The sequence below is a fragment of the Protopterus annectens genome, chromosome 6.part0 (genome assembly GCF_019279795.1).
Source record: "Protopterus annectens isolate FY-2018-M chromosome 6.part0, PAN1.0, whole genome shotgun sequence".
NCBI lineage: Eukaryota > Metazoa > Chordata > Ceratodontiformes > Protopteridae > Protopterus > Protopterus annectens.
The window spans coordinates 182,229,264-182,255,262 of record NC_056737.1 but is presented as its reverse complement, the minus strand read 5'-3'; the positions used below and the strand labels follow the sequence as shown (position 1 = coordinate 182,255,262).

Below are 25,999 nucleotides of genomic sequence, written 5' to 3'. Positions count from 1 at the left end.
ACATTTGCTCGGCTTAATGGTCAACCCTGCCCTCTGTAGTCTGCCCAGCACCTCCCTGACAATTTGAAGGTGCTCTGGCCAGGAATGGCTGTAGATGGCAATGTCATCTAGGTAAGCAAAGGCAAACCCTCCTGCCCCTATATGATCTATCAGCCTCTATAAAGTTGCTGGGGCATTCTTCATCCCAAAGGGCATCTTTGTGAACTCATACAAGCCAAAAGGAATCACAAAGGCTGACTTCTCTCTAGCACTGGGAGTCAAGGGCACCTGCCAGTAACCCTTGGTAAGATCAATGGTTGTAAGATACTTAGCCCCACCCAGCTGCTCTAGGGCCTCATCTGTCGTAGGCATGGGGTAAGCATCTGACTCTCTGTGACTATTTAATTTCCTGTAGTACACACAGAACCCAGTGCTGCCATCCTTCTTTGGCACCAGCACCACTGGGGAGGCCCAGGGACTGTTGCATTCTTGAATCATCCCTAGTTCCAACAACTCCTGTACCTCCTCCCTCAGAGTATATTCGACTCTCTTAGGCACTCTATAAGGGGGCCTGTCTAATAGGCCTTTGAGGTCCTGTATCCACCTGGTGCTACCCCAGGTGGGTGCACCCTGGTCTCCCAGTGAACATGTCCCCAAATTCCTGCAACACTGCTCGGATTTTTTGAACCTGGGTAGGAGATAGCTGTGGGACATTGCTACCTCTTCCACTGAGGTGTGTCAGCCCAAGCCTCATTAAGGAGATCAGTCCCCAGATCTCCCTCAGACTCCTCCTGCTTTCCACTGCAAATCCTCAGCACAAGGGCCTCCCTACCATGGTAAGGCTTCATCATGTTAACATGGTACAATTTGTGTCCCTGCCTTCTGCCTAGCGGTTCCACCATGTAACTAACATCGCATCTGATATTGTTAATCCTCATTCATTCCTTACGCATGGGTATCGGTTCCAACCTCGGAACCGAGCCAGCCATTTTCCAAGCTCGCATCAGCTACAAACTCTTGAGCTAAACTCTTACCCATAATCCCCCTCTCTCTGTTACCTCAGATTTCTTTTGCCACGTTGCCATTCGGTCATGTCAAGCTGCTTCTCTTGAGCTAAGTATAGATATTTGTTGTCAGACTAGTCATATATATAACTTTTTCTGTCAGAAAAGTTTCTATTTTGTTGTCTCTTACCCTATCGCATTTAGCAACCATATTTTCTTGAGTTTTCTTCTCTTTACTCTGCACCTTTTACTGCGAGGTATTTCTCCCTTACCATCGTTGGTAATGTCTTCCTTTCTTCATACCTTCGGGTATTCTTTTGTACCATTGCTGGTACCCTTTCTACTGTCCCCTTTTTCTATCATGGCAGATAAGAAAGGTAGTCCGGGATTCAAAAGGTGTTCTGATTGTGGACACAAATTACCTACATCAGATGCACACTCTTTGTGCGTTTATTGCTTGGGTGTGTCCCACTTATCTGTTGACCCACCCTGTGCTATTTGCAAATATTTTTCTAACAGAACCTTGTTGGAAAGGAAAAATAAGTTGTTGCTGAAGGAACTTCTCAAATCTCCCTTTTCAGAGGCTATTTCTGGGTCGGAGGCTTCAACCACTCCTAGAGCCCATAAGAAAATTTTGAATGATCCTACTAAGGCCAAGTCTTTGCCTTCATCCCCGGCTGGGGACTCCCGCCAACCAAGACCTAAAAAGGCTAAAGTTTCTGCTTCGGAGCTCACTCAGTCAGCCCCAGTGCTTTCGGCGCCTAGACCTTCGGCACCGAGGCCTTCAGCACCATCAGTGATCTCGGCTCCATCTTCCCCTGTAGCCTTTACTATATCGGCACCGAGGGGCTCCTCGGTTCAGACTATTACGACTACTGCATTGGCACCGACCGTTCAGTCGGCGCAGACCTTGACCATGTTGGCTCCGACATCTTACTCGGAACCGACGCCTCAGTTATTGGCTCCAGTTTTATCGGTTCCAGCTTTGGTACCGGCAACCACTTCGGCACCAATCCTTGTGTCAATGCAGACCGTGACCTTCGGCACCAATGATTACCTCAGTGTAGACACCCGTAGTCCAGTCCCTCTTGGCACCGTTGTTCTCGGTGTGGACTGGTGAGGTGGGCACAGAGCTTGTCTCTTCTGTGGACAGACCTGTTTCTCTCTCAAGTCTCCGTGAGGTACACTAGAAGCCTTTCCGAACACGACGTGTTGCATCTTGTGGATCAAGTGCTTCTGGCCAGAGGTATCCTGCCCCCCAGGACCTATCCTTCCTTGAAAGGTGATGACCCATCTCCAAAGACCCCTTCTTATTCTCCTCCTTCATTGCCTTTGAAATCCATTGATGTAGCACAGTCTTCCCCCTCTGTGGTTCCCTTTATGGATCTCACTAAGGAACAGCAGTTACCTTCATGGCAGGAGAGTTTTGCTATGACCCAGGATGACAGTTGTGACACGCGTAATATGCTGTTCCACAGCCATCCGGGGAATCTGAGTTAACAGGCTGAGCCACTTAGGGGAGGGGTGATCCTCGTCCTGGACACTCACCCCTCTTTAGATGGACCAGCCTTTCAACTGATGGAGAACGCTTTGGCTTCTCTTGGTGATACTGTGCTGTCTATCCCCCCACCCTCCTCTGGTACACTGTTTTCACAAGTCGCACCTAGTGGACACTGGGTGCAAGAGCCTCAGGACATATTCCCACAGGAAACCCCCTTTTCCGCTTTCTTCCCCAGCTTCTCCCTCTGAGGAAGTCCACTGGAAAAGTTTGTGTAAGAGGAAGCACATGGACTCCACAGAGGAGTCTCTCACTGAAGACACAGATTTTGATGAGGGGGAAGGATCCCCTCGGTCACCCTCTGAGGTATCCTTTGGTGATATCCTTGAAATCCTTAAACAGAGAGGTGTCTGGCAGCCCTCTAATCTGACCTCTGAGGAGTGTGTGTTCCTGCAGGCCTTTCGTGCCCAGCCCCCTACTTCCTGGGTTACTCCACCTGCCGATGAACTTGTCCGGGTCATCGTGCAGCGTGCGTGGAAGGCTCCTGACACCGTTGAGGCCATTCCCCGGAGGCCAGATAAGATTTTGTCCCCTCCTGCTACGGATCCCCATTGGTGTAAAGGTCTTCCTGTGGATGCTGTGGTGGTGGCGGCCGCAACAAAAAAGGATCTGGCGGAAGAAGAAAGCCAGACTATCCATCCACCTAACAAAGAGTCCCGGGCCCTGGACAGGATAGGGAAGTGCACCTTTGCATCAACGACCTTTACTATCAGGTCCCTGAATTTATGGCACACTTCAGGCTTCAAAGGGATCTGATTTCCGAGCTCTCTGAAACCTTGGCTGGTGCCGTGTCTAATGAGGTCCGTGACAAAGTGGCCTCTCAGCTGGCCACCATTGAGTCAGTATCTAACTCCTCTATGCGACTGATACCTCACGCATCAGAAGGAGCAGCTAGAGCGGCGGGTTCAGTTGTGGCCTTGAGACGACAAGCCTGGATGCGCTTGTGCAATTTCTCGGAACCCTTTAAGGCTTCCTTTCTTAACGCTCCCATTGAGGCCTCTTCATTGTTTGGACCCAAAGTTAAAAGCACACTGGCCAGATGTGAACAGGACGGTGCGACCCTTTCTGCCATACGTGTCCGTTATTCTTCCCCTCAATGTGCTTTCTCCCGAAACCAAAAGAGTGGGAAAATATGGTTCAAGAAATCTCAGGGTCCTTTCCGTAACACACAGGCCGAGTTCTCCCCTAGAGGCAGAGGGGGGAAACTCACAGGGAAGATACTCCTTTCAGGGCAGAGGGGGTCCACATAACCAGGGTTCCAGGGACTCTTTCCCTGGCCAACCCTACCAGCGCTGCTGAAGAGCGGCCCAACTCGTTTCCTCTGGAGGTGGTTGGGGGTAGTTTCTCCTTGTACCCTTCTGCCTGGCTAACCATCACCACCAATTCTTGGGTATAAAGGATTATAACCAGAGGATGTTCATCGTGTTTCACTGTTGCAGTCATGACTGTAGGGTTTTCCCCCGCCGGCAGGCAGTCCTCTGTCGGCCAGAATCCCAAAGTCTGGGTACGGCGTCGGCTGTTCAGCCATGCTCCCTGATGTCAGAGCGCCAGGAGTACAAAGCTGACAGCCGACGCCATGTTCTCCAGTCTTTCTTGCCGTGCAGTGATAGCAGTTCGCAAGTGCCGGTCGGCTGACTCCTGGCAATTTTTTCTGAACAAACGTCAGTCTGAGACTTTCTTCTCCTACTCAAAGCTAAGTACCCCGTTGGGGAAACTTTTTTCTTGCTCCAGTCCAATGTCAAAAAAAGTTAATAATTGTATTTCATGTGGGAAGCAAATACCTCATAAGGATTTTCATTCTTATTGTATTCCTTGCTTAGGCCCTGACCACGACGTAGCTAGTTGTCGGTTTTGTGCTAGATTCAATCAACGTACAATTAAACGAAGGTACGATTTTGCATTTCATTACTTCGGTAGGCGTTTTAATTACAAAATGTCGTCGGATACGGTTCCGGCTACAGGAGTTCACAAACGACGCAAGGACAAAGACAGGCCTCCGAGGTCCAAATCAGACGATATCGTTCAAGCAGAGCCAGCTTCAGGTTCGGCCGTCGTCAGTGAGGCGCTTTTGCAGCCCCTGTCATCGGCCATTTTGGAACCGATGGCCGAAACGGACTCCCACAAGGAGCCAACTAGGCCTTTGAATATTTCTGTTGCAGGACCTTCGGACAATGCTCCTTCGGATGGGTCCAGAGCCGCTGTGCAGATACCGGCTTCCGAAGGGGTTTTCAGGCCTACTCAGCTTTTAATAAAGGCAAAGCCAAAGACAAAGGCAAAGACTCCTTCCAAATCAAACACTGCAACACAGGCCTCTTCTGATCCGGCTCCCAAGTCATAGAAACAGTTACTTAAGATGGCGGAGGACTTACTTACTATGATTAGGGGTTCACATCCCCCTCGAGATAAAAGGCCAAGGCAGGAAGTTTATTATGACTCCTCTGATCAGGCTTCTGTTTCTTCAGTTTCTTCTTCTGACCAAGAATATTCTTTCCCTCCTTATGAGGATTCTGATGCTGAGGAATCCATTCCTTCAGCTTCTCCCCCTGAGGACTTTTCTTTTGGGGAAACTTTGCATGAAATGAGGGAACATTTCCACTGGGAAGGACAGGAGTATTTGGAATCTAAGAAAAGACTAAGGGATTTTCTTCTTCTTCCCCAACATAGACCCCTGGCTATTCCTCCTATTTTAGATATTGTGGATGATGCTTTTTCGGAGGCTAACTTAACCCCTGGCTCTTTTCCTCCAGCTCCTGTTAAGCCTGATAGATATTACAGGGTTCCTGATTCCCACCAGTTTTTATACAAGAACCCTACTGCTGACCCTGAAACCATTTCTCAGGGTCCTAAGGGAGTTAAGGCCGCTTCTGCTAAAAACCCCATTCCCACTGAGAAGGATTCCAGATCTTTAGAAAGATGGGGCAAAAAAGTGTACACTTCTGCTACTTTATCTATTAGGGCTTTAAATTGTCAGTTTCATATGCTGAAATACCAGCAATTTCTCCTGTCTGTTTTAAAACAAAAGCTAACTTCCATTTCTGCCTGTGCAGATGATAAGGAATTACATGACTTAATGCATGCCACTGAACAAGTTGGGAAGCATGGTTTACACTGTGGATTTGATGCCTTGGAGGCTTCTTGTAGGGCTGCTGCCTCTGGCACTGTAATTAGAAGGCATGCATGGTTAAAGGAACAAAATTTGCCAGATCAAGTAAAAGCTAAATGATTGGATGCTCCTGTTCAGCATAATGTTTTGTTTGGATCTAAAGCTGAAGAGGTGATTAGAAAGATGGAAGACAAGGCAAAATCCATGCAAACAGTTCAAGATTTCTTACAAGTACAGCCACCCAGATTTAGTAGGAATTAGCCTACTAAAAATTGGTCCTTTCCCAATTCAGACAGGCCTCAGAGGGGTAGATACAGACGCTCCCAAGGGAGGCCTCAAACACAAGCCTCTTATAGACCAAGACAGTGGACTGCTTCCACCCCTAGGGGAGGAGAGGACAGGTCGCAAGCTCATAGGAAACAGACTCAATGACTCCCTCTGTTGGGCTGCAGGAACTTCTTGCCTGGAAGCCCCTCTCGGAGGAAAACTTTCTCTTTTTCACCTAAATTGGACTCGTAACCCAAGACAAGTTGGTTCTGGATGTGGTTTCAAGAGGTTACAAATTCCATTTTCATACCCTACCAAGGCCAAGTGGATGGCCGGATCTTCAAAAACATCAATGGACAGAGGCCTTAAACCAGGTGGAAGCTCTCTTGGCTATGAAAGCCATAGAACTAGTTCCACTTTCAGAGATGGGACAAGGTTTTTACACAAGGCTCTTTCTAGTCCCCAGGAAGCAAAATTCATGGAGACCCATTCTGGATCTGTCAGTCTTGAACACTTTTCTAGAGATACCAAAATTCAAGATGCTTACTCTACAGCAGCTACTTCCAGTGCTGACCAAAAATGCATGGATGGTAACTTTGGATTTAAAGGAGGCATATTTACACATTCCCATCAGGCAGGACCGCAGAAAATACCTCAGGTTCAAGGCTGGATCGAGGCACTTTCAATTCTCTGTGCTGCCCTTTGGATTGTCTACTGCGCCCAGGGTCTTCACCAAATGCCTGGCTCCAGTAGTAGCTTATTGCAGACTCAAGGGAATTCAAATTTACCCTTATCTGGACGACTGTCTTATTCAGGCAGACAGCAAGGATGTCTTACTCCAGCATCTACAGTTTGTTCAGAATCTTCTCAAGTTCCTGGGATTCACTGTAAACATAAAAAAGTCAAATTTGACACCCTCTCAACAGATAATTTTTCTGGGCGCTTCTGTAAACACAACAACCCAGATGGCATTTCTGACATAAGAAAAACAGTTTCAGCTGGCATCAACTTTCAAAACCTTGGCAACTTTAACTCAGCTATCTGCAAGGAGATTCCTGCAGGCTTTGGGTTACATGGCCTCCTGCATCCTTCTCGTACCACATGCAAGACTACATATGAGGAAAATACAGTGGTACCTAAAAAGTGTATGGTCTCAGCATTGACACAGTTTAGACATACTGATCTCCATCCTGCCTTGTCTTAGGTTCATAGGTTCATAGAGTAGTACTAAGCTAACTGCCCTTGCGAGCCATTTTAAGCCTAGCCAATTATCCCTTGTGAGACTCGAACCCTGCACCTTGTGTTTGTAAGGCAAACACCTTAACCATTAGGCCACCCTCCCACCCTTCAAAAGGAATTCCTTTGGTGGTCCAAGGCATGTACTCTAAACAAAGGAAAACCCTTCTGTCTGCCTCCTGCCACTTGGATACTAACCACGGATGCCTCAGACTATGCATGGGGAGCCCATTTTCAGGGCAACTGTCTGCAGGGCCTTTGAACAAAGGATCAAAAGCATCTGCATATCAATTTAAAGGAAATGTTAGCCGTTCAGAAAGCTCTGTTGGCCTTCAGGAATCTTCTACAACCAGGACAACTACTGATACGGACAGACAACACCACAGTTAATTGGTACATAAACAAGCAAGGGGATCTCATTCCTACCCCCTTTGCAGACTAGCCATGGATCTGTGGAACACAGCTATAGCTTGCAATCTGGACCTTCAAGCTCAGTTTCTACCAGGAAAGCAAAACTTCCTGGCAGACAGTCTGAGCAGAAACCTTTCGGACCCACACGAGTGGATGCTGGACACCGAAATATTCAAGATGATAACAGCAGTCTGGGGATGTCCTCACATAGACCTCTTTGCATCCCACCTCAATCATCAACTACAGATTTTTTGCACCAGGACTTTCCACGAACTAGCTTGGAAAGTGGATGCACTATCATTTAGTTGGAGAAACCTCTCGGGATATGCCTTTCCACCTCTTCCTCATCCTCTTCTTCCACGGGTATTACTAAAGATCAAACAGGACAAGTCCAAGATGATAATCTTGCTGGCCCCAAATTGGCCTTGACAGTTTTGGTACCCAACTATGAAAAACCTTTGTCTGGAGCCCCCTTGGGTTTTGCCACAGACTCCGAACCTTCTGTCCCAACACCAGGGTCAGGTTCTACACTCCCATGTCAGAACTCTCAGACTGGCGGCCTGGTTAATCCAGGGTCTTTGATTCATTCTCTCCTACCCAAGCAGGTTATGGATGTCATTTTAGAAGCCAGATGTCCTAGCACTAGAAAATCTTATGCAGGAAAATGGAAAAGATTTTGTTCTTGGATGCAGACTCAGGATTCTGATCCTCTTCTTCCTAAAATTCCTTTGATTTTACTTTACCTGACAGACCTCTTACATAAGGGTCTCTCTTTCTCTTCCATTAAGATACATGCCTCTGCTATTTCTGCTCATTATAATACAGACCCTCCAATCTTTTCCCACCAGCTCATGAGACAGTTTCTCAGAGGAGCTAAGAACTTAAGACCCCCTAGATCTCCTCCCATTCCTGCTTGGGATCTCAACTATGTTTTGGAAAAGCTCACCTTACCTCCTTTTGAGCCTGCTGCCACTTCTGACATCAAGTTTATATCTTGGAAAACAGCCATCCTGTTAGCTCTGACCTCTGCCAGGAGAGTTTCAGAGTTGCAAGCTCTTATGGCTGTGGAACCTTATATTATTTTTCATTAAGACAGGGTGTCTTTAAGGACTAATCCTACTTTCATGCCTAAGGTGGTTTCAAAAGTGGCTTTAAATCAAACTATTCACTTGCCAACTTTTTTCCCCACTCCTCAAAATAAAGGGGAAAGGATCTTACATTCCTTGGATGTGCACAGACAACTACGTTTTTACCTGGACAGAACCAAGGACATCAGGAAATCAGAGCAATTGTTTGTTTCTTATGCTTCAAGTTCCCAAGGTAAAGCCATTTCAAAACAGACCATTTCTAAATGGATTGCTCATGGAATCAGATTTTGCTATTCACACCATGAAAAGCAAATCCCAGGGAGTATAAGGACTCATTCCACCAGAGCTGCTGCCACTTCCGCTGCCTTCCTCAGAGGAGTTCCTACCAAAGACATTTTGGAAGCTGCAACTTGGAGTTCAGTGCATACTTTTTCAAAGCACTACAATCTACCTCTCTACTCTAAGTCTAGGGCAGGCTTTGCTTCTGCAGTCTTGCAGGGCCTTTTAGCCACCCCTTCTTCTTTATGACCACCTCCCTTTCATTCTGCTTTGGGATTCTACCCTACAGTCATGACTGCAACAGTGAAACACGATGAACATAGTACAGTTGTGTACACTTACCATAAATGTAGATGTTCGAGCGTCTTCACTGTTGCAGTCTGGGTTTCCCTCCCTCCTGTCCCCTTTTGTTTTTACTTTTGTGTGGTTCCTTTTTTCACAATTCTTCTGAGGTGTATTTGCAAAGAGTATGGGACCTTATTCATTTTGGGACTCCTGACATCTGGGGCAAGAAAAACTGGAGAACATGGCGTCGGCTGTCAGCTTTGTACTCCTGGTGCTCTGACGTCAGGGAGCATGGCTGAACAGCCGACGCCGGACCCAGACTTTGGGATTCTGGCCGACCGAGGACTGCCTGCCGGCGGAGGAGAACCTTACAGTCATGACTGCAACAGTGAAGACACTCGAACATCTACATTTATGGTAAGTGTACACAACTGTACTTTATCATATCCCCTTTAATCTTTGTCCTGTCCCTTCAAGAAACCTTCCCAACATTCCACCCAGTCAAAGGGAAGAAGCAGCACTAGAGATAGAAAAGCTGCTAAGAAAGAGAGTCATCCAAATAGTCCCTCTAGACCAGATAGGATCTGGATTCTACTCGAGACTATTTTTGGTGACAAAGAAAACCGGGAACCGGAGACCAATTTTGGATCTCAGTGTATTGAACAAGTTTGTGATAGTACAAAAATTCCGGATGGTCACAATACAGTCTATCCTCCCCCTTTTGGAAAAAGACGATTGGATGTGCTTGATAGATCTTCAAGATGCGTACTACCACATAAAAGTGGACAGGCCATCAAGAAGATTTCTGCGCTTCCGTGCGGGAGCCAGTCACTACCAGTTCAAAGTACTGCCCTTCGGACTCTCTACAGCCCCCAGAGTGTTCACAAAGTGCATGGCAGTCATCACAGCTCACTTGCAACTATAAGGATTCCAGGTGTTTCCATACCTAGACTGGCTCATTTCCGCCCCCACCAGACATCTACTGGAAGAAGCCCTGGCATACTCTCTACTTGCTGCACAAAGGCTAGGCATAACCATAAACTGGCAAAAATCCAATCTCACCCCATCTCATTCCACAGAATTCATAGGGGTTATCTTGGATACAAAGAACTGCAGAGTTGCCATTCCAGAGCACATAATTCTAAGGATAAAGCGACAACTGATACCAATCCTTTCAAGGGAGAAATCCACAGCTCACTCTTCCTACAGCTGTTGGGTTCCATGGCAGCCTCCATCACCATTGTCCCCCTGGCCAGGTTTCATATGAGGGTTCTATAATGGCTACTGCTCACCCAATGGTATCCTTTTCAGCATCCTCTTTCAGCCAAGATTCGAGTAACCCACAGGTGCAAACAGGATTTAAATTGGTGGATGACTCACAATCCGTCTCAATGGTCTCACCCCAGCAACCCAAGGCCACAGTGACCATGGATGCCTCCCTGATGGAGTGGGGGGGGCTATGTCAGGGACAGACAGTCCAAGGCACTTGGTCCGTATTGGAGGCCCAACTGCATATAATGTTCTAGAGCTGAGGGCGGTGCTTCTGGCTATGCAGGCATTCCATCCCCTGCTGCCGTCTGGGAAGATTGTGATTCAATCAGACAACATGGCGGTGGTCTGGTACATCAAGCAAACAAGGTGGAACCAAATCTTTCCCCCTTTGTCGAGAGGCCATGAGGATATGGCAATGGGTGATGGCTACCAACCGTTTTCTTCTAGCAACGCACATTCCTGGGAGTTCCCCAAGATGATATCAGACAGACTCAGCAGGTGCATTCTACAACCACACGAGTGGTCCCTGAATCCCTTGATAGTGGCGGAGATCTTCCACCGCTGGGGCCGTCCTTGCTGCGACCTCTTTGCATCCCTGACCAACTACAAATGCAGCAACTATTTCGCCCTGATTATCCCTCCGGAACAGTCACCCAGGGACGCTCTAGTCCACGATTGGCTCTCGGGTCTTCTTTATGCATTCCCACCTTTTCCCCTCATTCCCCAGTTTCTGAAGAAAGCCCGGTGGTTGAAGAGCAAGGTGATCCTCATAGCACCATATTGGCCTTGTCAGATTTGGTTCACCTTCCTTTGGCCTCACCTACTAGATCGACCATGGATTCTCCATCCAACCCCAGAATTGATCTCACATCCACAGAACCAGATTCATCCCAACTTGGACAGCCTGAAGCTCACAGCTTGGCTACTCCAATTTCCTTGATTGCCAGGCAGAATGGTCTTTCTTTACCAGTACGTGGCATTCTCATTGCATCTCATAAGTCTTCCACTAGAATTACTTATCTAAGCAAGTGGAAAAAATTTACCTGTTGGCTGAAAGAAAAACAAGTAGATCCCTTCTCAGCACCAGTGTCGATAATACTAGAGTATCTGGCTGACCTTTTTCAATTGGGTCTATCGGCCTCTACCATTAGAGTTCATTTGGCTGCAATATCTAATTTCCATGAGGGTGTCCAAGACTCCTCTCTTATGTCACACAAATTGTGTAAGACCTTCATAAAAGGTGTGAATCATCTGAAGCCACCTTTTAGAGAACCTATTCAACCATGGGATCTATCATTAGTTCTACTAGTGCTGACAATGCCACCCTTCGAACCAGCTTCTTCTAGCGACCTCAAATATTTGTCATGGAAAACCTTGTTTTTGGTCACCATTACTTCTGCCAGACGTATCTCTGAGCTTCAAGCTTTATGCATCACAAGTCCATACTTGATTTTTCATAGAGATAGTGTCTTTGAGAACTAATCCTTCATTTCTGCCAAAAGTGATCTCTGAAATGTTCATTAATCAAACCATTGAATTGCCAGTTTTCTTTCCCAATCATTCAAACAGAGAAGAGTATTGCCTACATACCCTAGATATTCACAGGCAAATCCATTTTTACTTAAACATGACTAGGTCCTCTCGTAAGTCTGACCAGTTATTTTTGGCCTATTCTGGACCTAGATTAGGATCTGCTGTTGCTAAGGTCACATTAGCTAGATGGTTGAAAAACTGTGTGATCTCCATTTATACACAACGTAATAGTCTCTTGCCTACTACCATGAAGGCTCATTCGACAAGGTCGGTGGCAGCTTCTGCTGCCTTCCATGCCAGAGCTTCTTTACATGACATCTGTGCAGCTGCAACTTGGGCTGCACCTCATACCTTCATCAATCATTACAAATTGGATTTGGCCTCCAGGGGAAGAGCATCTTTTGGTTCTATGGTGCTCAGGAATGTCCTCCCATGAGAGCTTGTCAGGAATGGAGGTAGCTGGGGACTCTGTCCCATGCGTAAGGAATGAACGAGGATTAACAATGTCAGATAAAGAAGTTATGTCTTACAATAACAATCCATCTGTATTGTTGATCCTTGTTCACTCATTACGATCCTCCCTCCTTCCCCCTCCTGTGGCTTCTAGTGGATGTCACCATCCAATTCTCTTAGGTCATTTGACCAGAGGTAGCCTCTACCTTCTTTTGACTTGCAAACTCAATCTGAGGTAACAGGGAGAGGGGGATTATGGGTAAGAGTTTAGCTCGAGAGTTTGTAGCTGACGCGAGCTTGGAAAATGGCCGATTCGGTTCCGAGGTCAGAACCGATATCCTCGTTCAGTCATTACGAATGGGTATCGGTTCTGACCTCGGAACCGAATCGGCCATTTTCCAAGCTCGCGTCAGCTACAAACTCTCGAGCTAAACTCTTACCCATAATCCCTCCTGTTACCTCAGATTGAGTTTGCAAGTCAAAAGAAGGTAGAGGCTACCTCTGGTCAAATGACCTAAGAGAATTGGATGGTGACATCCACTAGAAGCCACAGGAGGGGGAAGGAGGGAGGATCGTAATGAGTGAACAAGGATCAACAATACAGATGGAACATTATGGTAAGACATAACTTCTTTTTACCTTTCTTACCACCTTGTACGGTCCCTCCCAAGCTGCTTGCAGCTGGTTGTGTCTGACAGGAATGAGAACCATTACATGCTGCCCCACAGCATACTCTCTAGCTCAAGAATTCCTGTCATACCACACCTTTTTTTGTTGTTGGGCTTCTTCCAGGTTCTCCTGGGCCAAGCCCATGAGTTCCCTGAGCCTTGTTCTGAGATTTAGGATGTATACCACAACAGACACCTTGTGAGACTCGCACTCACCTTCCCACTCATCTCAAATTAAATCTAGAGGTCCCCTCACCCTATGCCCATACAGCAACTCAAAGGGTGAAAAGCCAGTGGATTCCTGGGGAACCTCTCTGTAAGCAAACAGATGGGGCAAATATTTGTCCCACTCCCTCTTAAACTGATCTGCAAATGCCCGTTGCATGGACTTGATTGTAGAGTTTAACCTCTCAATAAAACCATTAGTCTGGGGATGGTAAGGGGTGTTCTTCATGTGCTTTACCCCAGAGGACTTCCACAAACAAGCCAGCAGGTCTGACATGAAATTCAAAAATGAAGTTCTGTCAGTCAGTATTTCTTTGGGAAACCTACCCTGCTGAAAATCTCTAGCAAAGCATTTGCCACCTTCTCTGCCTCATTGGAGGACAAAGCTACTTCCTCAGGGTAACATGTAGCATAATCCACTACCACTAGGGTATACTTTTTCCCTGTGGAACTTGGGGTACTCAAAGGACCCAGAATATCTATAGCTACCCTCTGAAATGGCTCCTCAATCACAGGCAAAGGCATCAAAGGAGCTTTCACATTGTCTCCTGCCTTACCTACCTTTTGGCACTGCTCACAGGTCCTGCAGTACCCTGTTACATCTCTGGAAGTTCCAGGCCAATAGAAGTTCTGCATAATGCGTTTCTTTGTACGTTTTATGCCCATATGATCTGCAAAGGGAATATCATGGGCTGTGGCTAGAAGCGCCAGACGGTAGTCTCTAGGCACTACCACTACTGTACTCTCTCACCTTCTAGCCCTCCCTCAGGGGTCCACTCTCTGTATAGTAACCCTTTGTCCCAGTATACAGATTCCCCCTTTCCTTAAGAATCAGGTGCCTCCCTAGCTACCTGCCTCAGGCCTTGCAATGTAGGGTCTGAGAACTATCTCCTTGTACCCCTTCCCAGCTCCCCTTCCACAGGAAGTCTGGCCTCTTCTGACAGTGATGCCTCACTGTCAGCCTGGGTACTCCTACTCACCTCTACCTTTGCAGTCACTCTGTCCAAGGGACAAATCAGTACCCCCAAGCAGCTGTGGCTCGCCTTCAGTCTCAATGCTACAGGGTAGCTCCCTCCCTGAAGTAATCACCTCACCAGTCATGGCTGCAAGTATGCAATCTGTCTGGGTCTCCCCCAGGCTACCAGATTTGCATGCTTGTCTCCTAGCCTGACTGCGTGTAACTGCATAAGCACATGGTACTGCCTCATCCAAATCCATCCCTATCAGGACATCTGCAGGATGGTAGTTCGGTACCCCTGTTGTCTCAAGACAACCTGCTATTGACATTTTGTCTTCCCAGTTACTGTCTCCCTCACCTTTTGTTCCCCACCTTGCCTCAGTGGACACCTGTATGCCACATGGCCCCACTGGTTGCATTCAGAACATTTAACCCTATCTCCTGGACGTGTACCTAGACAAATGGCTTCCCCTGCTACTGGCAGATTCTGTTTAGGCAGTCTGGGTTGCCCACCATGGGTTTCTTTAGACCAATGAGCAGTACTGGGGGTCCCATTCCTGTGCAGGGCTGCCCTGCTTGCCAGGTATAGGTCTCCCTTCTTCCCCAACTCATCTGAAGTAGCACATTGTCTTATCAGCTAACCAGATTCTCATGTCCTCAGACAAAGTGCTAAGGGCTTGTTCCCTCACCAAAAGGTCTGCCAGCCCTTCAAAAGTGGTGACCTGACATCCACTCACCCACTTATGAAAGTAAGTGCTCAGTTCAGCAACATATTCACACACACATCTGCCTTGCGTCTATGCTCACAAAACGTTTTCCTATACATTTCAGGTGTTAGCTTAAACAATTCTAACAAGTGATTTTTAACAGCAGTATAATCAAAACATGCAACGTCAGACATTTTTGGCAAAACAGTTACAGCTTTACCATGGAGTAAGGGGGTCAGGAACCGTACCCAGAGCCTTTGGTCAACACCATACTGTTTGCATACCCTCTCAAACATATGAATGAAATTATCAAAGTTATCCTCCTCTTTAAACTGCGGAAGAAATTTACTGACCTTTTGTGCATCTGGGGTCCAGTTACTCCCTTCCCCATTACCTCCATGACTCTGGCAAAGAGTCAGCATTTCCCTCTCATGCCTCCTCTGCCGCTCCTTTTTCTCGGCTTCTATCTCCAAACGCCTGGCCTCCAACTCAAGTCACTTTAGCTCCAGATGGATTTTTAGGTCCTCGGCAGAAAGGTTGAGCTGTCCATTCTCCAAGGGTATTCTATCTCCACTGCCGGTCTGATTGTCCTCCTGGTTGCTGTTTTGTGATGCAGCTGTAACCAAGGCTGCAGTCAGGTCTGTCTTAGTCAGGTTTCCATGTCTCCACCAGCTGGCTCCTTGTCAGCTTTCCATACTCCTCTGCTGACATTCTGCCTGCTCACCCTGACTAACTAAGCTAACAAAAAAAATAAAACAATTGTGATCTGAACTCTGAGTATTCACCGCGTGGCTGATTTAGAGTAAAAAACGCCTTCAGAGCTCACTGTACACAAGCTACAGGAATTCACTCTACCCACACCACTACAAGCCAATTAGTATTTGCCTACAATTAATATGTGATATGGATATCCCACCACTGCCAAACAATATGTGATGCCCGTGCCCTGGTCCAGAAATCAATGAGCCTCAGTCTTCACCACTAACACCAGTGAGGGGTGTCTCATATATGAGGAAAGGATAACAGATACACACAGTAAAGTGCAATAGGGTCCAGATCTCAGCCTAGTGGGCAAGCTAAAACATTCAGCACCCTCTCTGTCCAACCAGTGCTTCATGTCCCTGCCCAAGTAGCTGACCCACACTTTGAGAAGAGTTTATACAACCACACAGACACTCCTGGGGAAAGCTGGCACAGGTTCTCCAGCTGTGCCCATTTTTTCCAGACTATACGGCAGTACCAGCTGCCACCACCCACTAATATTTATCAGCTACTCAAAGGCCCTTAAAAGGGTGTCCAATTATTACTGTGCAATATTATTATCCAATTGCTAGTATAGCTTAGAGCTAAAGCTATTGGAGTGGCTTTGTACAATTTTACCAAAGGCACGCAAGTACTCTAAAGAGCTTAAATTATCTCTACAAAAACAGCCACAGTTGAAATTATTTAAAAATATTTAATAACAAATAGAACACAAGACAATACTTTTTACTACACAGTGACAGTCAAGTGTTCAGAGATCACAGAGAAATACTTAAAATAATTCAGTAGTACAGTTCTGACATCACAGAAAAACACTTAGTCTAATCTTTCTAGTTTCTAGCTATTTCTAAGAGAAAACACAAATCTAAGGTAAACGTACATATAGAAACAGGCAGAGTGCTGATGAGTTGGATGGTCAAGACAAAAAATGATTAATGCTCTCTGATTCTCTCTGTTTTTAAAATCACATTCCTGGTTCCCATTACATCATTCTTCACACTTCCCTTGGTTCCCAGGCTAACAGAAACTACATTTACATTCTTCACCTCTGGGCAGAAACCAGAGCAATAAAGGACATTTATGCATGTAAATTCTGGCTATTAACTTTGGCCTTAAAACAATAGCAAGAATTCTTTCACCTAGACAGGCCAGAGCCGACTTTAGATCAAAGGGTCACAACATGTTTTACTTGGTTAGCAGAGTGCACTGTTGTTACATTTTTGTAACATCATTTTTTCCATTTCAGACAACAAGCCTGTGGCTGTTACAAATGTATAAAATTCTATCTAGCTAGGCTGGCAGCCTTCACCTATCTCCACTAGTCTTCCCCTATCGTCGCACTAATCATACTGCATACAGATATAAATAAGTATATGTACAGTAGTAAGGCTTATTATGCTAATCATACTGTATACAGGTATAGTTAAATAAGTATACATAAGGCTTCTTATGCTAATCATACTGTGTACAGATGTAGTTAAATAACTGTACATGTAGTAAGGGTTCTTATCCTAATCATACTGTATACAGATATAGTTAAATAAGTGTGCATTGAGTAGTAAGGATTCTTTTACTAATCATACTTATACAGGTATATTTAAATAAGTATGCTTTCAGTAATAAGGCTTCCTGTACTATTCATGCTGCATACAGCTATTGTTAAATAAATTGCTATGCAGTATGATAGATGACACAATACAGAATACTAAGTTATTTACAAAGGATGGATAGCAAAACATTGATTTAATTTTAAGATATAAATGAAATGAGCGGCAAAAGAGTTGAGAGCCATAGGTAGAAGGTGGGGTGGGTGAAGACAGAGTGATAGTTGGTAAGAGAGTAGAGTTGAGCAGAGGTATAGTAGAGGAGGAAGAAAACAGAAGCTGTGCGTAGGTCATTTATAAATATGTTAAACAAGAGGGGTCCAAGTATGGAACCTTGTAGCAGTCGTACAGTTTCTCTCCAGGGGCTGCTAGACCCATGTTAGCATCCCCTGGCTCAACTCAATCCATGTCAAGGGCCGGTGAGGAGAACGAAAATACTGGTGTAGTGTCATACTGCTGCCAAGGGAGTGTGTGATAACTTCCAGCAGCGTATAACAGCCTTTGCAAACTCTCCAGTCTCTGCCCTTGGAAGATGCATTCACTGTTCCCCTTGTGTTCAACTTTCCAATGAAACAGCACAACACTTAGTCAGCATGGAGCTCACCAGGTTCTTAACGCTGAATTATTCTAGTGAACTTAGTCTGCCTCCCTTATCCCATGATGGACAAGCTAATGTCAGATGCCGACACTTATCCTCCTCCTGAGGCCTCTCTATAGGCCAGAGTAGTAATTGAGCACAGATCGTCTTGGACACAGTAGGGGCTTTATTTCGCTGCACTTTTTATTTTACAGTTTTTTGATGTATAGCAGTGTGTGGCTGCAAATGAGTAGTGCGAACAAATTAAAAGGAAGTATTGGTTTGAGCAATTTAAAAACAAACTATGCATACATTTGGAAATCAGAGAAAGACAAATGCACTGTGTGCGCAACATGATCAAACTGAAAAGGAGGGGGCGAGATGAGGTGAAAATTAAGTTGGGAGCAAAGGTCCATGTGGTAACCGAGCTGTAATAAAAAATGAAAAGTGTCCACCAGTCTCTCAGACTCTCATTTCTTCCCCCTTGAGCCTATCTCCTTGCTTGCTTGTGTTTTTTAGTATTTGCAAAAATATTGTTACATCTCATTAACAAAGCAAAATCCTACCATGCTAAAAAAACTGAAATAATAAAAGGAACGTGGCTGTCAGTGAAGGTCTACACTTTAATAAAAAATAAGTGTTTTTGTTCACCATGTAATACAGAACATCATATAACGTAACTTCTGAAAGAGTTTAGTATGCACTGTCTTTTCAAACTGTTGCTTACATTAAGGGTTAATGTACAATAGTGTAAAATGATAAGAAATTAGAAAAACAGTAAGTGCGCTGGCAAGCGTATGTAGCTTAGTTAGATTTTGGCATCCATGTAAAAAAATGTTATTGAGAAACAAAGTTTGTAAAATAGCTACGCAGATGGCAGCTGAAAGTACATTGAAGTAACTTCAAGGAAGATAAAGCTGGAACACAAGCAAGATAGTGCTGGAACACTAAGTTTCAGGTAATGCAAGACTGAATTTCCTGGACCAAAGACTCAAGGACAAATCATAAATTAGAAGAAAAATGAAAAACTGTTATACAAAGAAAAAACTGTATTGCATCAGACTTTGGGAAAAATACCAGACCTTCTGGTATAAATGTAACTGTGCATAAACAAGCTTTGGGAATTTGCTACAGAGAGCTGACATATTTGTATTGCTTGCTTGTAGAACCAAAAGGAGAATATAATAGTATAGCCTATCAACTGAACCATTTTGTCTCTGTGTATTTATTGTACTCATTACAATACAGTACTAAGACTAGTTAATTACAATAAATAGTTAAATGAACAGTGGTATGCTTGCATGCAAAGGCAAGTAACAGAAAGAAACCAACAGGAAGGCAGTACAGAATTCTTCAACTTCCTCAATCACCAAAGTATATAGTTCACGGCCAACCACTACGGAAGAGGATTGGGAAAAAAAATAAAAAGAAAAGAAAATTTCCTTACTCCTTGCAGAGTGATGCAGTTCCTAACTGTTGCCTCCCTTACCTGATATTCACAGACTCTGAGAAATGTGGTAAGCAAATAAGTCAATGGGATTGGGAAGTTTTGATGGTCAATGGGAGACTGACAAGCCAAAAACAACATTAAAATATATTGCTGTACTGCCATAATAGTTTCATTTTCTGCATTATTCTAAAGTATCTGCAGTTCTGTTCCCTCAGCTCCTGTTTTCATTTCTTTGTATGCATTTATAATAATTTAGAAACATTTTTCTTAAATCTAAAGGTTAGTTAATGAATATGGATTTTGGTCTGCACATTGTGGTTAAATGTTCTAAACTGTAACCATATAATGTGATTTTGTTTTTATTCTGTAGGTAAAAATTGGTAGATATGAATGGGACTACATTGCCACACAAGGGCCTCTTCACAGTACCTGCCAAGACTTTTGGCAGATGGTTTGGGAACAGGGTGTTGCCATTGTAGCCATGGTGACAACAGAAGAGGTAGTAATTTTATTTTATTTTACTTTTGAACTTGCACATTAAAATGTGTCCAACTGTGTTGAACAAAAGCCTTGCTTAAAGTAATCTGTAACCACAATATTTTTTATTTTCCTCAGAGGATGATTAGTGTAACAGTAAATTATTTTGAGTTTTTCCACTTTTTACATCTTTTTTTAAGCCAGGTTTTCACAGTAGTAGTAACGTCTAACCTGTAAGGAAACCAACACAGTTCTTAAACCTGCTTAGGGATGAATTTAATAGCGTATACCCTCCCTATAAAAGCTGCATGGTTCCATGTTTCCTTTTCTTTTTTTCTGACTGCCATTGTCCTTCATTTATGCTGGTACTAATTTTTATTGTTTGTGATTTAAATGTCTTCAGTTATGCTTGTGTAATTATTACTTTGAATTAATTTTACTTTTACTTTTACAAATAGTAATAAACTTTATTTGAAATTTACATAGATGAAATAGATTTTATTTCATCTACTGTTTCTTTTTTTAAACAAGAAATATCTTTATTAAATTATGACTTATGACATAGGCAATCATACATTTATATAAATTAAAACAAAAGTTATTGACATAATTTTAGTTGCAGACATTATATATCAGTTGTAATCTATCCAGTCATTACCAGTTGAACATTATATAACTCATTCAAGTCCTGCTTTCTTTCAAACCTCATTCCTCCACTGTGTGTATTGTTCTCACGGTTCTCATTTTTTTCTACGTAATTTGCTCCTATCCTTTTCTAAAGATCCCAATTGTGGTTGTTTTATCTGTTACTATATTCACTACTTCTAGTGCATTGGTTTAGACTTTGATTTCCATTTTCTATTTTTTTTTGGACAGCCACCATAATTAGACTCAACAAGGCCTTGGTATGTCTAGGCAATTCTGATTCTGTATCAAAAAAATAATTTGCTTAGTTACACCAATTTGCTCACCTAGTATCTCTGACAGAGCAGTCTGCAGTTAATCGTTAAAGTCTGCCAACTCATTACACTCCTATAAAATATGTTCACAATTACCCCTTTCTTCACCATCACACCTCCAACATTTGCTGTCTACCTGAGGAAAAATTCTTTGGAGTCTACTTGGGGTATAAAAATACCAATGTAAACACTTCCAAGAAAAGATCCTAAAGTTTCTAGACTTTGTTGCAGAATTTCTCCTCAGGTAGACAGCACATGTTGGAGGTGTGACAAGGAAGAAATAGATAACTGGGAACATATTTTCTGAGAGTGTAATGAGTTTGCACTTGGTAGACTTTAAAGATTCCCTGCAGACTGCTTTGTTGGAGATGCTGGCTGAGCAAATTGGTGTAACTTAGGAAATTATTTCAGAGATATGATACAGAATCAGAATTGCCTAGACATAATAAGGCCTTGCTGAGTCTAATTGTGATGGCTGCCAAAAAAGCAATTGCTAGAAAATGGAAATCAAAGTCTAAACCAACTTTACTAGCGGTACCAAAGATAGTAACAGAGGTAAAACAACTGTAATTGGGATCTTTAGAAAAGGGTAGGAGCAAATTATATAGGAAAAATGGGAAGTGTGGGATCAATACATGCAGAGGAGGAACAAGGTTTAAAAGAAGGCAGGAACTGAATGAGCTATGTAATGGTTGACTGACGATGTCTGGATATAGCATAAATGATGTATAATGTTTGCAGTTACAGTTGTGTCTCTATGGTTTGTAATGTATATTTTTTTGCAACTGAGATTATGCCAGTATTTTCATGTATATAAATGTAAGATTGCCTGTGTCATACATGATAATCTAATAAAGACGTTTAATTGAAAAAAAAAAAAGTCATGTCAACTTCCCAAAAACAGGACTGTGCATTGGATGACTTAGTATTTCTTACACTTTCCACATACTTCACATTAGATCTTTCAGAGAGTCTGTCATTTGGTACCTTCCTGAATGGTTATGAGAATTGTGGATTTCAAGCTCAAAACTAAAACTGTGCAGAGGATGGCACTATCCTTTAATAAATCCCAAAAAACAGGGATTTGTAGACAGTCATCTTAGTGCCTGTTGTAGCCACCACTTATGTTGATGCTGGCGTGGACATAGGTTCATTGGTAGGTACTAGGCTATTGGCCCTGGGGCCTATACAAGCCCAGCCAAAAAGGTACCCTGGCGTTTGCCACCCAAGAAAATGATTTTCCTGTGCCACTGTTGAGCAGAGCCACAGAGGTGATCCCTGGGGTGAATTTCCTATTTCCCATCCAATCATCAAGCTTTTTCTTGAAGAGTGCTAATGAGGAGCTTTGTTTGATATAGATAGGTAGTTTATTCCAGAGTATGGGAAGTCTCTGGGACAGGAATCTATCCCTCCAGCATGTTCTGTTTATTTTGGTGACAAGCTTTAGGTCCCTAGAGCGTGTAGCTCGGAGGGATTGGGATTTCTTTAAGTGGAGCATGTCCAACAGCTCTGGATTTGACATAGCTTTGTATGTTAGGCAGAGATCACCTCTGAGTAGGCGATATGCGACGGAGTAAAGCTGGAGTTTTTTGAGATGGTCATGAGGGCATCTGTTTGAGGCCAGTAATCCTCTTTGTGAGGTATTTCTGTGGCCTTTCCAGTTGTTGTAGATGTCTTGTGAGGTACATACCAAAAGGGGTGTTGTACTCTATAATGGGTCTAATGAGTGATGAGTAGAGGGGAACAATGACCTCTTTTTGTCTGGATGAGAAAACTTTTGTGATGAGGTGTGCCACATAGAAGGATTTCCTGACTACTGTGGCAATGTGATTATCCAAGGAGAGACTACTGTCCACCTGTGTCCCAAGGTCTGTTATCACACTTTTGGTGTTAAGTATACTACTGCCTATGTTGTAGCTCATGGGTACAGAGTTTTTACCAAAGGGGATGACAATGCACTTTTTGGCATTGAGCTTGAGGCCATGGCTTTGACACCAGGCATCTGTTTCAGTGAGACCCTTTTGTAGAATGTCCACATCGTTAGGAGTTTCAGCTATGGCTCCTAGTTTGCAGTCATCTGCGAACTTCATTAGCCAAAGACCTTCTGTGTCAGCCTGTCCTTCAGAGAAGTAGATACCAAACAGGAGAGGACCCAGGACTGAACCCTGTGGTACTCCACTTGTCACTGGTCTGAAGTCGGATTTGGAGTCTGCTACTTTCACAGTGTGGGTTCTGTCAGTGAGCAAGTTGGCCACCCATCTTGTGACATAGGGATTTATAATTCCAGAGTGGGGGATGGTGTCGAAAGCCTTGGCAAGATGTAAATAGGCTGTGTGAACCACCTTACCCTTGTCAACGGCTTTGCTGACTGCTTCAAAGAAGTCTATCAGGTTTAGGAGACATGATCTGCCTTTTACAAACCCGAACTGGGTGGGGTCCAGAGTTTGGAGATTACCAATGTCTTTGTTTATAAGTTCCATGATAATATGTTCCATGGCCTTGTAGACCAGGCTCATCAGGCTAATGGGGCGGTAGTTACCGGGGTCCATAGTGGCTCCCCCCTTGTGGAGTGGGATAACCATCGCAGTGAGCCATTCAGCAGGCACAAAGCCTGAGGTGAGGCTATGATTGAGCATGGTACTTGGGTGGGGTACCAGTTCATGTAGAACGCAGCCTGGGATGTTGTCTGGTCCCATGGATGCTGTGTTCTTGGCTTTGGAGAGTGTGGTTTTTGCCTGTGCAGCTGTGATTACAGAAACTTTGTATTCTTCCATTATAGAGATGGGCTCTTTAGGGGGTGAGAGGGCGGTAAAGTTAGCATTGACCCTATCTGCCAGGATGTTGGCAATGTCAGTTGGGTCTGTATATTTAGTGCCATTGTGCTGTAACTCAGAGAAGATCTGAGTGTTGCCATTAAGATTCTTGACATAGCTATAGAATGCTTTGTGGTTGTCTTTAGAATCAGCAGCAATTTTGTTTTTGTAACTAGCTTTGGAGGATTTTATCAGGGATCGCAGCTTCTTACTGAGGCTGACCAGGGAACTCCTCCACTCATGGGATTTTACTCTCTTTTGCAACAGTTTCTTCCTTCTGTTGTACAGTTTATTTATGGCAGGGGACCACCAGATTGGCTTCCTTTTTTTAGGAGGATAGCGTCTTGGTTCTGTTTGGGATAGCATGATCCATGCACTCATGTAAGTGCTTATAAAGTGCAATTGTGTAGGATTCAGTAGTCGTAACTGTATTGTCCTGCATGGGTGTCATGAAGTTCGCCACTTCTGTCTTAAGAAGCATGAAGTTGGCTTTGGAGAAATTTTTTACCATGGTTTCCTTAATGGGGGGCTGGGGGCAGGATGTGGATATCTAGGGTAATTATCTTATGGTCAGATCGGACCAATGAGGCGCTGACTTCAGGTGTGGAACACCGGTCACTCATGTTGGTAGTGACTAGATGTAGGATATTGTTGCCCCTGGTGGGGGTATGGATAAGTTGATCCAGGGCATTGGAGTTTATGAATTCCAGAAAGCGTTGAGTGAAGGAGTTGGTCCATGAGTAGTTTTTCCAGTTAATGGTGGGGTAGCTGAAATCGCCCATTATTAGGGTGTTTGGTTGAACCATAATATTTTCCAGTGCATCAAGAAAAGAGGAGTGGGAATCCTGAGGCATGGTGGGTGATCTGTAGCAAGCTACAATTTGGATTGCAGTTTTGCCCAGAGTTAGTTGCATTTGGATAATCTCGGCAGCATTATGCTGAGCAGCTAGCCTGGAGGTGTGGATATCCTTAATGAATATGGACACACCTCCGCCTTTGTGTTCCGGTCCAGGTTACATGGCCGAAAAGTGTGTTATGAGTTATAGCCTGGTAGTGCAGGGGTGATCTCTGGACCCTTGAACCAGGTCTCAGTCACTGCACAGATATCGATGTTCTCCATTTTAAGGAGTGCCTCAAGTGAGTGCATTTTGAGATTTAGACTTCTAGCATTGAGTAGTATCACCCTCAGTTTTTACTTGCCTGTTCCTGTTACAGTGGTGAATTTGTCATTTGAACCTTGCCTAAAAAAGGCACTATAGGGGTGGCAAGAACTTTAGCCAGTATCCAGAATCCCAGGGGTGACAGGTGCAGGCCATCTCTGGCAAAGCTTCGTGGTCTGTCGACCATGTCATCCCAGGCAGACAGATACTGGATTCCTTTAGAATGGCACCAGAAACTTAGCCAACTGGATTCCTTTAGAATGGCACCAGAAGCTTAGCCAATTGTTGAAGTCAATCATTTTGTCCTTGTACTGTGGCATCATTCTGGGTGATGGCAGAATTGTAAGGACACCTTCATTGGTGCCTTCATGATCATCTGTCTGTACTGTCTTGAATTTCTGAGAGTTATTGTGTCTACACAGTCCTCAACTCTACAGTGCAAAGTTTCATCTGATTGAGACTCAAGAACAGAGATATGCAAGTCATGTCAAAATGCTGTTTGCTGTATTAAATGGTTAGCCTCTTTAGTTTTATGCACAGGTCAGGCATGTTTTATCAACCAGAGGAGAAGTTTTGGATGCTGTTTAATAAAGATAATTACTCTCTTTTAAAACATTTTTTCTCACTCAGACTGCATAGTTTGTATTCCACATTTGGATCTTTGATTCCTCTTTAGCATTTGTTTACCTGATCAGTGGCATTTTTACATCTTTGCATTTATAGGGTTTTGTTTTGAGTTGCTTAGATGAATAGTGATAGAGAATAAAGGATCCAGTGAATACTCAGAATTCAAATCATAAATCCTCCTTTGGTCATCAAACCTGAAAAAGGTACAAAATCCAAACATTTGAAAATTAGGAGAGCACATGTCAGTTGGAAGGAAGACATGACCAGCAAATACAAACACTAAATTGGAGGCCCCCTGTTAAATTTCAGAACTTAAGAGACCCTTACAAGAAGAACTAGCTAAGCTTGTAATTGAATCATCGGTAACCAGAGCCACTTCTTATTTTCCCAAAAGACTTGACCAGACAGAATCTAGAATCTCAAAAGCAGAAGACTAGTCCTTCACCAAAACACAGTTATACATCAGTAAAGAATATATGGTATTTAGAAGATGATAACGTAAAACCGCTCAAAGAAATCCACATGACCACCAAGGCAGATATGA

At 44.0% G+C, this 25,999-nt stretch overlaps 1 protein-coding gene across 1 annotated transcript in view; it reads left to right on the top strand.

Moving 5' to 3' along the window:
* The window catches only part of PTPN21 (protein tyrosine phosphatase non-receptor type 21), a 1,442,744-nt gene that overhangs the window by 1,228,360 nt on the left and 188,385 nt on the right, over window positions 1–25,999 (top strand). Inside the window, exon 16 of the mRNA XM_044073481.1 lies at window positions 19,790–19,918. Coding sequence (XP_043929416.1) covers window positions 19,790–19,918 — 129 coding nt within the window. The remainder of the gene's footprint in view (window positions 1–19,789; window positions 19,919–25,999) is intronic.